This window comes from Callospermophilus lateralis, chromosome 2, assembly GCF_048772815.1.
Source record: "Callospermophilus lateralis isolate mCalLat2 chromosome 2, mCalLat2.hap1, whole genome shotgun sequence".
NCBI lineage: Eukaryota > Metazoa > Chordata > Mammalia > Rodentia > Sciuridae > Callospermophilus > Callospermophilus lateralis.
In genome coordinates, this window is record NC_135306.1 from 138,061,033 (window position 1) to 138,078,113 (window position 17,081).

At 31.1% G+C, this 17,081-nt stretch overlaps 1 protein-coding gene across 10 annotated transcripts in view; it reads right to left on the reverse strand.

Moving 5' to 3' along the window:
- The window catches only part of Tmem135 (transmembrane protein 135), a 224,596-nt gene that overhangs the window by 182,373 nt on the left and 25,142 nt on the right, over nucleotides 1-17,081 (reverse strand). For 8 of the 10 annotated variants that reach the window (XM_076846538.2, XM_076846536.2, XM_076846541.2 and 5 more), the window contains 2 exons: nucleotides 15,901-15,993; nucleotides 442-475 (listed from right to left, as the gene is read on the reverse strand). The exons of 1 other annotated variant lie outside the window; for it this stretch is intronic. In XM_076846538.2, coding sequence (XP_076702653.1) covers nucleotides 442-475; nucleotides 15,901-15,993 — 127 coding nt within the window. The remainder of the gene's footprint in view (nucleotides 1-441; nucleotides 476-15,900; nucleotides 15,994-17,081) is intronic. One more of the 10 variants, XM_076846543.2, reaches the window with a different exon arrangement.

Here is a 17,081-nt window from a genome sequence, read left to right on the forward strand (position 1 = left end):
AATTATATTATTAAACATACTCAGTCTTTGGAGATAGTACCATGGTGTTTTAATGTTTAAATAGGTATATCAAAAAAATTCATCCTTAAAACATTTTTCCTATAAGAAATTGCAGTAGAGGCAGAATATGAAATTCAACATACAGGGAGAGAACTAGATATACAGTAATATGAAAATGTAAGCTTAGAGAAAAAAAGTCATGAAGGGCACAGGACAATGAATCACTTTCCTACTAAAATAAGAGAAAGTCAGTCCTATAGGATAAAAACAAAGCAGATAGTACCAAGGTTCTTTTAAACATTTAAGTTTGTCCTTTAAAATAGAGATGGAAAAATATTCTCAAATTGAATTAGTTTTCTTTTTTTTAAGAAAATGAAATTTTTTAAAAATTAAAAAGTATACAGAAAAGTCAGTTAAAAAAAAAAAGAGAGCATTACTTACCAAGTTGGCCATATAAATTGTGAGCAGTCCTCTCCTGAAAATAATTTTAAAAAGAGAGTAAGATTAAACTTTAATTTGATTCAATGGTCATTTTATCTTTTTTTTAATAAATCCATCAAAATAATTTTCAGGAGTTGAAAAACATACTGGTATCTTAGAAAAATGGGTGCATGGTGCCAAACTAAGTTTTTACTGTCTTAATAGTTGGATCTAAATAGTTCTAAATCATTCTACTTAAAGGTTAGAGTATGTTTGTTAAAAGAATTTCTTTTTTTTTTTTCCATACAGGATTTCAATACATTGTCCAGATTGTACAGCCTGATCTCCAACTCCTGGGTTCAAGCATTCCCCCTTTTTTGACCTGCCAAACAATGGGACTGCAGGTGTAGGCCACCACACCCAGCTTATGCTACAGAATTCTAAACAAATTCATCCTGCCAAAAAGTCAAATCCATAAAAATTCTGAATAAATGCAAATTTATCCTCCAAAACTCAAGAATTCTATTTGTTTTATACATGATCATTTATAACATTCGATGTCATTACACATTATATGAAATCACCTTCGTTTTAATTTCATTGTGAAGTGAAAAATCAGGAATTTAGGAAGGTTTATCAAGCTAAAGCTTCCTAAGGATAAATGAAAGCTATAAACACTCCCTTTACATAAAAGCTGTATATTCATCAAGCTTATTTAATGAAAATTCAGACAGAAACTCAAGCTCTATTTTCTGCTTTTAAACAGTTTATTTAATTTATACAGTGTATAAGGAATGAATGAAATACATCTTATTCACTAGAATGTCTTTAACATACTTTAAGAGTTCAAATAATAAACTCCAAAAATTTCAAACACTTATTTGGGTTTGAATGTTGAACACTTTCAGTACTCAAAGAATAAAATACTTTAAGCTAGGAGCGGTGGCGTATGCCTCTAATTCCAGTGGCTAGGGAGGCTGAGGCAGGAGGATCTCAAGTTCAAAGCCAACCTCAGCAACTTAGCAAGGCCCCCCAGCTGTTTAGAGAGATCCTGTCTCTTAACAAAATACAAAAAAAAGGGATGGGGATGTGGCTCAGTGGTTACGTGCCCCTGGATTCAATACCTGGTATTAAAAAACTTTATATATGAAACCAATACCAATATCAAATTGTTCTCATTTAAATATTCCAGGTCTGCATATTAATATTGTCAATGAAATCTTCTTGTTATCAAATACATATATAACATTGATTGTTCATTATGTAAAATGGCATACTGATTTTAAATATTCCCAAAGACACATGGAGGCAATGTGATTTAACTGGAACGTGATAAAGTGAGGTTAGGAAATCAGGGGCTCTAGTTAAATTTATTTCTCTGGCACTCTGTCATCTTGAGTTAAAATGAAGGAACAGGACTTTACAGACATTTCTTAAACATGATTTTAAAAATAATTTACATGTAATCATCAAAATATAAAATATAATATTAAACTTACTTTAGTTGAAAAGTAAGAATGTACAGGTATCACTGTGCCAAACATGCTAGGGAATCTCCCTCCTCCATTGGTCTTAATGTACCTTAGAAAAACACCAGAATCCTATTGCCACTCCAAATAAGGACTTAAAATTTTATCAGTGGTAAGATGATTTCTCAGGTCACTTTTGTGTCTTGTTTTCTATATGTGGATTAAAATTTTCTTGCTAATTCTGTTCAACTTTGCCAGTTCTTACCAAATTATAAAGCAAAAATATTCCAATATTACTTATTTTTAATAAATTATAAAGAAAAATTAATATCCATAAGTTAAAGACATACACAGAAAAAAGTAAAATACTTCACAAGAGATACCTATTTTTATCAAAAGATGATTATGAATGAAGAAATAAATATTCTTTAGTTATAAATTCCCAAATAAAAATGTTTCTGTTCTTTCAGTGTCATTAACTGATAATATATTTCATTATGAAGAAATACTAAGAATGCATATGATGCTATTTTTAAAAGCAACTGTTCTACTAACTTTATTCTATAATACTGAATAGTAATGCAGCTACAGTTTCATCACTAACTTCCATCAACCTATATATAAAACTTTATCTTTAACCACAGGACAAAGATTGTAGTGCGTACCTTTCTATTTCCACAAACCAGCAATAGTAGCTGGCAATTCTAATTGTAGAATTACTAAACATATAACCATCAAAGTATTTCTAGGAAGTCAAGTCTTATAAAACATACAGACAAATATCTTAGACATATACCTGCACAGACTGGAAAGAGGGAAGACCAACTAATGATACTAATTCATTAGCAAGCAGAAATGATTATCCTTACTCTATTGAAGACCAAGAATCAAAGAAGTTCAGTGGTTTCCTTAAAAATGAATTAATAGCAAACACACAATGGAATTAGGAGTCAATTCATTTGCCTTCAGTTTCAGATTCTATCCCATGAATTGCTTCTCCAGCAGAAAATTTTTATAGTATCAACTTACTTCTTATGTCTGAAACTTACTGACTTATTTAAAATGCTTTCTTCATAGGTTTCTGTGCTTTGAGGATGAATAAAGACTTGACATGCTCTTACCATTGTAAAAAAGCAGAGGATGTATTTTAATTACCTCGTGGGCTATTCTGATCTCAAGTTTCAATTTATCCTTCTCCAAATCACCCCCTTCCTAACTTTGTTCCAACCTGGCAGTTAATATCGCAAGAATGACAGGTCAGTCTCTGTGAAAAGCATGATAGTTTGGATTATAGAGTTACATCCTTTTTGATAGAATTTCCTTGGTACAATGTCTTCATCCCTTATGCCAATGTCAACTTTGTAGTTTTACAATATCAAACAGATTACAATATCAAACAGATTTATTTAATCATTTCTCTAATTATGTTAGGTATCACATGAACCTGAGAAACTAGTCACCTAAATCTGAAGGAAACAGTGATGGGGAAGGAAAAGGTACCACTTAGAAAAGAGGGGACTGGGATCAAGAAGGACAATAAACTACTTATTAAACTTCACAGGAGATTTGAATGTACATATACTCCCACTCTACTGAAAATCACTAGGTTGATGAAGATGACCAAATAAACACTATTTCTTTAAACCATGGATAAGTTTGTGCATGCTCTCTCTCACTAGCGCGCGCGCGCGCGCGCTCTCTCTCTCTCTCTCTCTCTCTCTCTCTCTCTCTCTCGGAGGAAAGGAATAAATACCTTAAATTTTCATACAAAACTTTAGTTGAGTATTCATGTTCATATATAGAGGTATTATCTTTAAAAAAAACTAGTCAGACTATAAGCATTCCTATAGGAAACATTAAATTTTGTATAACATTTTAATAGTTGAAAATATCCTGGGCTGGGGATGTGGCTCAAGCGGTAGCGCGCTCGCCTGGCATGTGTGTGGCCTGGGTTCCATCCTCAGCACCACATACACACAAAGATGTTGTGTCCGCCAAAAAATAAATATAAAAAAATTATCTCTCTGCCTCTCTCCCTCTCTCTGCCTCTCTCCCTCTTTCTTAAAAAAAAAAAAAAGACAATATCCTTATATACTGCTTAAATTCTAAGCATTATCTTTTCATTATCATTTCTAAATTTATGACAATGCTTTTGAAACTTCAATGCAAAAAAAAAAGAACTTCAGTGCATATATTCTTTAGCTAACCTCAAAATTTTGAATAACATGTAACACATTTCAAAACTGAGGTCACTGGAGAGTATACTAGGAACAACATAACCCCTAAATTCTAAATATTTTATATCCTATATACATATAAAGTATAATATAGAAATATTTAATATTCTCTAAATTAGGAGAAATTAGAGATTAAAACAAAGACAAAGTGAAAGGTCATAAAAAATTGTAATTATATAAAGAAATACTATTTAATCATCACAAAGATCCTTGAAAATATAATAGATTTTCATCTGTCAAAATGTTTTAGAAGATTATAAAAATACTTCTTTAAGGAAAAGAAATAAACAAGACTAATTTCCACTCTGAAGCAATCATATATAGTATACAATCATATATAGTACATAACACAGAGTTGGCTTTTCAGAAGTCCTCAAGGTCTTGCCACTTAAACTTGAAGATAACCAAAAATTTATACACTAAATTCATGATTCTTTTATTCACACATTATATGCACTTCAATCATTTGGTCATATATGTTTAGGAGTTTCAAACCTACTATCGTGCAATTTAATAACTCAACCACTAAGTATGCTTGAAAGAAATATGCTATTTTTGATATTTTAATACATGTCCAAATTTCAGCATATTGCAGATTTTAAATTATCTAAACTAATACTAAATATCAAAGCAAATTCCATAGTAATTCTACAAAACGAAATCCATCAGAACAACTTCTTTCTAAACCACAAACAAAGCACTTCCTAAAAAAAAGAAAGCGAGGACTAGTCTTAACAGCCCTCCTAGGGATAAACTCCATGTTACCAATGCTTCCTGCTGAGTTACTATGATCACAGTTCTTTGTTGCACAAATTTTTTAAGCAACCCTGGAAACAACTTCAAAGCTTTCTCAGAACCCCACAATGATGTGATTAAGATTTAAGTAAGCCTCCCTCTTACTAGGTGTCAGGAAGTAGCTGGCAAAGCATGTTTACCTCTGTGAAAAGAGGAAAAGAAGGAGAGAAGGAGGAACTAATGGAGGGATGAAGGGATGGAAGGATGGAGGGATGAAGGGATAAATAGATTAGAGAAAGAAAAAAGGTATGGAGGAAAGAGTTAATCCAATATAGATGAAGACACATATATGGATATAGATAGATCTTCATCTGTGCATCTATATTTATATCCAAATAGGTAAACAGGTAGGTAGGCAGATAGAGATCTATAGTGTATATACTTACCTTATTAAATACTTTTTGGAAAAGTGATATACAACTGAATACAAAATGTATATAATAATGGAGTAAGATTTTCTTCATTAAGTAAAGCTTTAAAGGTTCAAAAAACTAGGACTTTCACTATTTACAATTTGGGAAGGGGGGCGAAGACTCCTAATCTTCCACAATGTATTTCTTCCACTCTGGTGACTGTTACCAAAAGACTGACTCAACTGCACACATTTCAATTAGCTCCTTAAATAGCTGTTTCCCAACTTTAAATCTCAGTCCTCTTCTTATTCTGGGCCTTACTACTCCAATATATCCCACAGCTACAACGACCACCTTTTAGAAGAAAAATTCCAAATTTTGTTAATTACCATCTTTCCCTAAATCTAGACACATTTCCAGCAACTTACTAGCCATCTCTATCAGCATATCATTGATTTTCTCTGTGAATTATAGATATAATTGTAAATTCCTTTTTCTTATAATAAAAACAATGCTAATGTGTTGCATTTTAAGATACACAAAACTTCAACCTTTGAAAATTATGAACTACTAGGGAATCTTGGCATTTAATGAAATCTCACTATAAATCTGGTAAGTATATTTTTTAGAGCACATTAGGCCACTACATTAACTCTTACAGACATACTATAAAAGAGCATGTAAAGATATAAACCAAAATGGTTAGTTTTTCTGTTTTAAAGTTTAACTAAAAAAAAAAAAAAAAAAAAAAAAAAAACTGCTTTGTAAAATTGTCACTAGCTTTTGAACAAACAACACTAAAAAGCTTTAAAAAAAAAAAAAAAGGCTAAAATTTAACAGTTTTCAACCAGACCCAACCAGGAGTTGTGGAAGATATGCATACTCATATATAGCTTTCAAGGTAAAGAACTACAGAGCTACTTCCCAGTATTGTTAACGTCATTAAACAACAGAACTAAAGCAACACACATCACAGAGTACAATTATATAACAATAAAATCAAGGAGAAAATCAACTTTTCTTCAGTAAGCATGTGATAGCAGTTATAAAGAAGTTAAAGTCAAACTTAATTTTTTTAATGTCTTTTAAACAATAAAAACTATTTCAATGAATATTTAGACTAGTTCATAACATATAATACCAGAAATGTTCTATAAACAAACAGTGTCTAACACATCGAACAATAATAAGTGAGGAAAACCTCACTTATGGGAAAATAAAAGGAAAAGGCTTTCTAAAAATTCACTTAACAAAAAAGAACATGAAGTAGGAAATAAACCAGCAACCCAAATCTATGTTATCCTCTTCCAGGAAACTACTCTTCATGCCCTAAGAGAAGTTATTGCTTTAGATATTAATTGTACACTTTTACATTGGTGTTACTGCACTTGAAATAATGATAGTACTCACTGAAACAGGAAAAACAATATTTAAATCCTATGGTAAGCAGTTGCTAGGATTGACCCAGAGAGATTTCTACATTTTGTGAAGAGGTAAAATATTAACACTAAGAAGTTCTGAATTTAAACATGTATATTGTAATCCATACAGAAAGTAATAAAAAAAGAAGATAACAAAATAATTAAAGTGGAATTATTTTTAAAAATTCAAATGAAGCAAAGGAAGGAGGAACAGAAAATGAAAAATAGAAAACAAATAATAAAATGCAGATCTACCCTAGCACTATCAATAAATAAAATGTTAATGAACCAAATACTCAATTAAAGGGCAAAACTAGGGCCACGGTTATAAGTTCAGTGCTAGAACACTTACCTAGTATGTGTGAGTCACTGGGTTTAATCTTCAGCACCACATAAATAAATAAATAATGAAGTTATGATGCCCATCTACAACTAAAAATGTTTTTAAATGGCAAAAACTAGCACAATCGATAACAAAAAAATCAGAAGACCCAATTACACACTATTTGTAAAAATATGTACTTTTACTATAAAGACACAGATGCTTGAAATTAATTAGAAAGAAAATGTAGATTATTCAAATAGTAAGCATGAGAAGGGTAGAGTATATTAATATCAAATAAAAATAGACTTTAGAACAAATAATATTATCCAAGCTAGAGAAGAACATTTCATATGGAATAAAAGAATCAACTGATCAAGAAGAAATGGTAATCAAAAGCAAAAAAAAAAAAGAAACACAGAAACTGACAGATTCAAAGAGAAATAAATAATTCTCAATTACAGTTGAAGATTTTATAACTTTCTCTCAGCAAACGATAAGCCTAGACCAAAGAAATTAGCAAAAAATACAGATCAGTAGTTCTCAGCAAAGACTGATTTCATCCTATGGGGTATCTAGCAATGGTTAAAGATATTTTTAGTTGTCTCAACTTCGAAAGAATGCAGAGTTATATATGGCATAAAGCATTAGACAGCCTTCTGATAAAAAATGATCCATATGTACTAAAAGGTGTCAATAGTGCCAAGGTTGGGAAACCCAGCTATAGATAACATTATCGACAAATCTGGCCTAAAAAGAAAAATGACATGACCATTTCAACTGATGCAGAAAAGACAATTAACAAAGTACTATACCTATTCATGATAAACATTCTCAGCAAATTAGAAATAAGTGTGAACTTTCTAAACCTGATAAGGCACACCTAAAAAAGTATCGAACAACTAACATTATGCTTAATAGTGAAAGACGGGGGCCGGGCAAGTGGTACATACCTGTGATCCCAGTGGGCCTGAAATCCTAGCAGCTCAAGAGGCTGAGACAGGAGGATTGTGAGTAAAAGATGGAGGGCCTTCCCCAATATCAAAAGCAAGACAAAAATGTAACAATACAATAAAGCAAGATAAAGAAATAAAGGACATATAGACTAGAAAAATAAAAATAAAAACTTTTCCATTCACAGGTAACATAACTGCCTATATAGAAAAATCTCAAAAAATGTACCAAAATCTCCCAACTAAGATCAGAGCTGGGGATGTAGCTCAGTGGTAGCACATTTGCATAACATATGGTAGGCCCTGGGTTCAATTCCAAGTACTAAGGAAAAACAGAAACAAAAACATAAGCTGAACAAGGTTGCAAGAATCAGGATAGACACATGAAAATTGTGGTGTCTATATATAGTAGCAACAAACATGTGGAAAATGAAATTTAAAGCATAATACTCCCCTACCACACATCATATGTAAAAATTCACTCAAATGGATGAAAGAACTACATCTAAAAGCTAAAACTATAAAACTTTTAAAAGAAAACAGGGAAAAAATCTTTTTATATTTGTAGTGGTTTGTTAAACATGACACCAAAAACAAAATAGACAAAAGAATAAAAAATAAACTGACTTTGCAAAAATTAAAACACTTTGAAGAACATTATCATGAAATTGAGAAGACAAACACACTTACCATGAAAAAACATTTGCAAATTATATATCCAGAAGGGACTATATGTAGAATATCTAAAGAACACTTACAAAAGCTGGGAATACAGCTCAGTAGTAGAGTGCATGCCTAGTATGCCCAAAGCCCTGAATTTGATTCCCAATATACAAAAGAAAAACAAAAAATAATCTTAATAATTAAAAGAAAACTCAATTTACAAATGAGCAGAAGATATGAACAGACACTTCTCCAAAGAAAACATGCAGATAGCCAAAAGGTGCAAGAAAATATGCTCAATACCTTTGGTCACCTGGAAATACAAATGAAAGCCATAATGAGAGAACACTTCACACTCACTTGGATGACTATAATTGGAAAACATATCCTACAAGTGCTGGTCAGGAAGTGGAGAAATTGGACACTTTATACACTGTTAGAAGAAATAAAAAATCTGTAATCACTTTAGTAAACACTTTGGCAGTTTCTCAAAAGGTTGTAGAGAATTACCATATAAGCCAGTAATTCCACAATTCAGTACCTCACAGAGAAATGAAAATACTATATCCACAAAAAATAGGTATATAAAAATATTCATAATAGCATTATTCATAACCAAGAAGTAGGAACAATCCAAATTTCCATCACTTACTAAACATATAAGTAAAATGTGGAATAGTCATATAATGGACTATTAGTTGGAATAAAAAGCAATGAAATAATGATTTATATAACATATTTGACTTTTAAAGTCATTATCCTAAGGAAGAGAAGCCAGTTGCCAATGATCACATACTATATGATTCCTTTTATATGAAAAAACTAGAATAGACAAACATATAAACACATAAAATTGATTAGTGATAGCCTAATGCTAGGTGGAAGTGAAAAATAAATGATGCTTAGGAGGTGACAGCTAAACAACTTTCTTTTTAGGGTGAAGAAAATTTCTAAAACTGTACTGATGGTTGAACAATTTTGTAACTCTATTAAAACAAATGAATTGTGTATATTTTTAAAAAAGAATGAATGAAATATGAATATGACTCGGTTAAGTTACTACAAAAATAATAATAATACCATTTGCAATTGTTCCCCAAAATGCTAACAAACATACAGAAGATATGTTCTACACATTATAAAGACAGATGAAAGAAATTAAGGATTTAAATAAATTAGGAAGTTGTAACATGTTCATGGATAAAACAGCCAAAAAATAAAATAAACAACACAGATGTCCCTAAAAGGGTAAATGTTTAAACAAATTCCAGTACACTCACATAATGGAATATTACTTTGCAATAAAAAGGAATAACTAATGATACAGTTAACACCTTAGATGGACACATGAAAATCCATGGTGTCTATATGTAGTAGCAAAAAATGTGGAAAATGAAATTTTTTCCCTACCACACATCCTATGTAAAAATTAACTCAAATGGATGAAAGAACTACATCTAAAAGCTAAAACTACAAACTTTAAAAAAAAAACAGGGGTGAATCTTTGTATTTATAGTGGTTTCTTAAAAATTACACCACAACATAATCAACAAAAGAATTAAAAAATAGATAAATATTTAAACAAATTCTAGTACACATGCGTGATGCTTAGTTTAAAAAAAGTTCTATGTAAACATGGTTATACTTTCCATACTTCATTTATATAACTTTCTAATTTCCTGAAAATAACATAAATATAGAAGTAGAAAGCAGGAATTGGAGAAAAGGGTTGAAATTCCAAAGGGTCAGAACAAGGGACATATTTTGTGATGATGAAACAGGTTTATCTACAGTCGTGATGGTAAAACAAATCATACATGAAGAGAAACTGCATAGAACTATACACATATACAAATGATATGAATGCATGTAAAAGTGGTGAATAATTAATAAAGACTATAGTACAGGATAGTAATGTCAACCTCATTTTATATTATACTATGGCAATGTAAGATGTGATCATTAAAAAGAATATGGGTAAAAAGTTCAAGTTCTATTGTATTACTTGTGCAACTCTGTATAAATGAATAGTCATTTCAAGATTAAAAGTTAAAAACAGACCACATAATGACATAGTAAAGATAATATATAATAATGTAACAAAACTAAAACCAAACATATTAGTTGTATCAGTGAATTATGTCAATGGTATTAGTAAATATACCCGGGCTTAGCTAAATATTTAAATAAAAAGATCTTCAGATTGTTTCACCAAATAAAACCCAACTTCATGATGTATGTGAAAGAAACAAAACAAATTCTTTCATAAACATAAAGGCATCCTAAGCAAATGCTAGCAAAAAGAAAGCAAGCGTTGTGATCTTGATAAAAAAAAATCATAAATTTTTGCTAAAAGGCATTAAATCAAAAACCTTTTTTTTTTTACTGCTAGAGATTCTATCACCAAATGAAGTATTGTGGTTTAGATATGAGGAGTTTCCCAAAAGCCCATGTGTAAGACAATGCAAGAATGTTCAGAAGTAAAATTATTAGATTATGAGAGCTATGACCTAGCTCTGATTAATTAATTAATTTACTCATACAGATTAATCTGATGATAAGTATAGATAGGTAGGTTGTGGCTAGAAAAAAGTAGGTCACTGAGGGCATGCCCTTGAGGTTTATGTTTTGTCCCTGGTGGAGCCAGAGCACTTTCTCTACTTCCTGGTTGCCCTGTCCTGAGCTGCTTTTCTCTGCCATACCCTTCTGCCATAATGTGCTGTCTCACCCCTGGCCCAGAGGGATGGAGTTAGTTGACCATGGACTGAACCTATGAAAACATAAGGCAAAATAATTTTTTCCTCCTCTAAGTTGATCTTGTCAGATATTTTGCTCACAGCAACAAACTAGCATGAAGATATGACCAAAATAACATAATAGTGTAGATCTTATGACAATTTTTTCAACTTTTGAACCCTAATAATAGACAATGCACTATTTTTCAAGCATTCATAAAACAGTCACAAAAACTGGGCATAAATTAAGCAACAAAGAAAACTTTATTATAAAGTTCCATAAAGAGAAAATATCATAAATAATATTCTCAGGTAAGAAGGCATTAAAACTAGAAATTGATAACAAAGAGGGCCTTTATCTTTTTTCACTTATTACAAAATGATTCTTATATCAAAGGAGAAATATAAACTAAAATTGTCAAATTTCCAGAAAATAGTGATAATGAATATTCTACATATAAAAATCTATGGGACACAATTAATTAAATACATCAGAAGAAAATTCAGAGCCTTAAATACTAATAGTAATATAACTTAAGAACTGAAAACAAATTCCTAGAAGAAAACATAAGGTCAACACTCCAGCATATACACACAGGCAACAACTTTCTTAGTATGAACCTTAAAGCTCAGGAAATAATGCCAAGAATTAATATATGAGACAGCATCAAATTAAAAAGATCTGCAATTGGAAACAACTGGGAATATGAAAAGACAACCTACAGAATGGAAGAAAATCTTTGTTAGCTACTCTTCTAATAGAGGATTAATATCTAGAATACAGAAAGAGTTCAAAAACCTTTATGCCAGAAAAAAACAAATAACCCAATTAATAAATGGACAAATGAATTAAACAGACGGTTCACAAAAGAAATACAAATGGCCAATAAATATATGAAAAAATGTTCAACATCATTAGTAATTAGGGAAATGCAAATCAAAACTATACTGAGATTTCATTTCATATCAGTCAGAATGGCAGTCATCAAGGATATAAATAATAATAAATGCTGAAGAGGATGTCAAGAAAAAGAAACACGTTTACACTGTTGGTGTAAATTAGTAAAATTACTATGGAAACCAGTATGGATGTTCCTCAAAGACTACACATGTAACCACCATTGACCCAACTATACCATACTTTGGTATTTATCATCAAGATTTAAAGTAATCACAATACAGTGATATATTCACACCCAGTGTTGATAGCACAATTCACAATAGCCAAACTATTGAATCAGCCTAGGTGTCCATCAACAGATGGATGGATGAAGAAAACGTGGTATATGTGTGTGTGTGTGTGTATGTATATACACACACATACATACATATATATGTATATATACATACACAATGGAATTTTATTCAGCAATTTAAAAAAAATGAAATTATGTCATTTGTAGGAAAATGGATTGAACTAGAGACCTTTATATTAAGCAAAATATACCAAACTCACAAGGTCAAGAGTCGTATGTTTTCTCTCATGCATGAAAGCTAGAGAGAAATTGGGAAGCTAGAGAGGAAAAAGGAAAAGAAAGGTGGGGGTGGATTCAAGGAAATCAAAGGAACCAAGAAGTGGGAAGTGTGGAGGGAGGGGGGATGCAGGGGAGTGACACTGGTCAAACTATACTCTCATATTATGTACAAGTACGAATATGTAACAACAAATTTCACCATTATGTACAACTGTAATACACAAATTTAAAAATGTGGAAAAAAATGAAACAAATAACAAATAGCATTATACTAAAAAAGTTATTAAAAAGCAAAACAGCAAAAATAAAGTAAAAGAAAAATACAATATAAACAAGAATTTAATTAGAACACAAAAGAGAGCTGGGGGTAGCTCAGTGGTAGAGCACTTGACTAGCAAGCATGAGGACCTGGATTTAATCCCCAGTTCAGGGGTTCAAACAAAAAAACCTAGAATTAATAAACAAAATAATTCACTGGGAAAGAGTATCAACAAATTACTGACTTAATAAAAATAAGAATGGCAGAATTATATAAAATAAGTTGAAAAAACATAGAAAAGAGATAATTCAGTCAAGTCATAACAGACTTTATTCAACTTCACGTAAATAAATATCAAAATCTTTTAAAATGAAAAATTTCTGAAAATTTAACATTTTTTTAAAAAATAGATAATTTTTTGGCTCTTGGAGAAAGTTGCTAAAGCCCTTTATTGTGTGAGGTGAAAGTTTAAACAGAACAATTTCCATAGAGGAAACTTATAACTTTTTCTAGGAACTACCACCTAAAAGAATCACCATGCCCAAGAGATTTAACAGAGGAACATTCAAAGGCCAGAAAATTTATTGCTACTTAAACTACTCCAGAACAAAGAAAGAGAAAGAAAATGATATATTTTATGAAGTAAATATAATACCCAAGCATGATAAACAATATGCACACACACACACAACTAGTAGCTGATCTCACAAATACTGATGTATTCCTGCAAATCCATGAATCTAATTCACCACAAATAATCAATGTATTGGAAATATGTGGTAATCACCACCTTCATCACATATTCAACTTAGAACCATGAATGAACCTTTTGATGACCTCAGCATCATCTACAAAGTATCTTATCAAGAATGTTTAATTTGAATCTAATCAAGGTTTTAGACCAAGTTTCAAGTTTACAGAAAATTCACTAAATAAATGAACCAATTATTCCATGAGAATACAACTCAGATGAAACTAAAAATGTATTATATACAATGAGTCAACTGCCTAATCACTTCAATAAATCAATTCTATGAAGAAAAATTAAGTAGAAAAAGTAGTTGAAAATATAACAATATACATAAATTTTGACTACAGTTAGATTCAAAGAAGAGCTATAAAAGCCATTTTAGGACAATATGAACTGTTTGGCATTAAGCAATAATTATTAATTTTCTTATGTGTGATAATGTTGTAATTATGCAAAATATCCTTGTTTTAGGAGACACACGCCAAAGTATTTAGGATTAAAGCAGGGTGATTCCTACAACATGTTTCTACATGTTGCACACACACACAAAAAAAAAAAAAAAAAAAAAAAAAAACCTACATACATAAACCTATATTCACATACAAATAAAGTGAAAATGGTCAAATGTTAACTGTTGACTCTAGTTAATGGTTACAAAGAGTTTCTGTTGAAAAGTAAGCACATAACTACAAAAGTGATCATTTAAGTACTAAAAGTAAATAAATCATAGCACACTTCATTTAAAGGATTTTTAAAGTTTGATATGAGTGACACAAATTTTTAGCATATATTTTCAAAACCAACATTCATGTTTTGAAATGATCAGGAAGTTACAACTACCAGAAGAACTCTTATTACTTAGAGGGGAACAAAATTATAATACTTAACACATATATAATACTTAACTAAGTGCAGGTACCATTCTAAGTGAAGTGTAAAACTACACATATTAACTCAATTATCTAAACAACCTAACAAATCCATTATCACTATTTCCATTTTTCAGGTAAGGAATAAGCCAAAGAGGTGACAAATTAGGTGGCACAGCCAGACTGCCAAAACCACACAGTACAGTTCCAGATCCACACTTTAGCTACCACCCTATACTGTCCTCTAAGATAAAGGATTTTTTTCCTGATGTTGCTGACTTGGTTTTTCAGAGGCTATAACATCCACCATCTCTTTGAACTTAGTAAATCTAACAAATCCATAAGTATTCTGATAAACCAGAGAACGGCAAAAATTTAGATAACATTACATTTACAAAAGTGCAGTAAGAATGCCTTTAGGTGATTTGAGTAAATATTTGGTTATCTGAGATCTATTCATATTCTTAAAATGGAATCAATGACTATAGTAACCATCTTTATAAACTAAAAAGTTTAAACACATGATCCCATTTGATTCCCTGGAACAAAGGTGGATAATTTCTCAACAATAAAATAATTACTCATGTGATGACAGTCTCTTCTACAAAAACTTTAATTTCAACTAAATGACTGAACAGATTATATAAGTTTGTAGCATTCAGTACAAATCTTATTAATTCACAAAGAAAATTCCAAGTTCATGAAAAATCAAAATACTTTTTCATGCCAGGATGCCTTAAAAAATAATAATAATTCATATAACAAAGATTATTCAATGATCCTAAAACAAAGTATAGATCTAGATGATAATAGAAAGCTATTATTAATTTTGTTAGGTGTAATAATGGTATTATAGCTATAGAAAAAAATCATTCATGAATTTGCATATACCATGTTTTAGGTAAGCTATATTACAGAAGCCTCTAATTTTTTAGTAAAAGAGAAGCAAATGAGTATTATTGCTCTAAATATCAAACTTTATATTTTATAAACTTATAATAAAAATAATACTATAAAATTAATTTTTATTCAAGTACCTGCAGAATTGAAAACATGTCTGAAAATATTGCTCATTCATGGACTATAATAAGATATAAGCAAAAAAATAATAACTCTAGTTGAAGTAGAGAATGGGTAACCAGTTCTATTAAATATGCAGTAGATATGTAGAATTTTACCTGCTTTTTCTTTCAATTAGAATGGCCACATAAGATGCTGGTAAAGCGGCACCAAAGCCAGGAGTCCATGAGTAGAATTTTCCAAGTATCTTCCTGAAATTCAAATTTGGAATTTTTGTATGAAATTCCTAGTTGGTCATTTCAGTCAAGTTTCCCTTCTCAGTCTACCCTCTATACTTCAAATCAGCATGTCCAAAACCAAACTCGTTGTCTCTCTTCCCTAACCCTGCAAACTTGTTCTTCCTCTTTTATTTTTCCAAGTGGCATCAACAATTAACCATGTGTTATGTTTGACACTTAGAGTCATTTTCAGCTCCCTATTTCCCTAACCCAATATACTAAATCATGCCCTTAAATTACTGCATATACAATTCATCTCTTAAATTTCTCTCTAACCTACAGTCCCTGTCTTGGTTAAGTCTTTCAACATCTTTTATAAAGGCCACTGCAATACCAAACTAATGGATTTGCTAGTCTTCTAACCTAATTTCCTTCTAATAATTTAGTCAATCATCTTTATTCAGGCATTCCTTCAATGTAAACCTACTGGCTATGAAAATCTTTTGGGTTTTTTATTTATCATGTAGGAATGATAATACTACCTATCTCATTACAGCTATTGTGAGGACTACATAAGATATTTCTCAGCATCACACAGGGCACACAGGAGGAACTCAAAGTATTAGAATAGTGCCCCGAACTTCATATATGACCATCAGCTGCTTGAGTTTTTAAAGAGGTTAAAAAAGAAAAAAAAAAAAAAACAGAAATCTGGAGACATTAGGAAGACTCTTCTTCCTTAAAAGCAATGTTTCTGGGCTGGGGATGTGGCTCAAGCGGTAGCACGCTCGCCTGGCATGCGTGTGGCCCAGGTTCGATCCTCAGCACCACATATAAACAAAGATGTTGTGTCCGCCGAAAACTAAAAAATAAATATTAAAATTCTCTCTCTCTCCCTCTCTCTCTCCCTCTCTCTAAAAAAATAAAATAAAATAATGTTTCTAAGAAAGGGAAAGTAATATGTACAAATTATCAGAAATTATCTGAACAAAGTGGACCAATTGATAAATGATGCATGATAGAAAAAAAAATAGATTAGGATTAAAAATGACGGACAAGGGCTATTGGCTGTAGTTCGGTGGCACAGCGCTTGACTAGTATGTGTGAGGCACTGGGTTTGA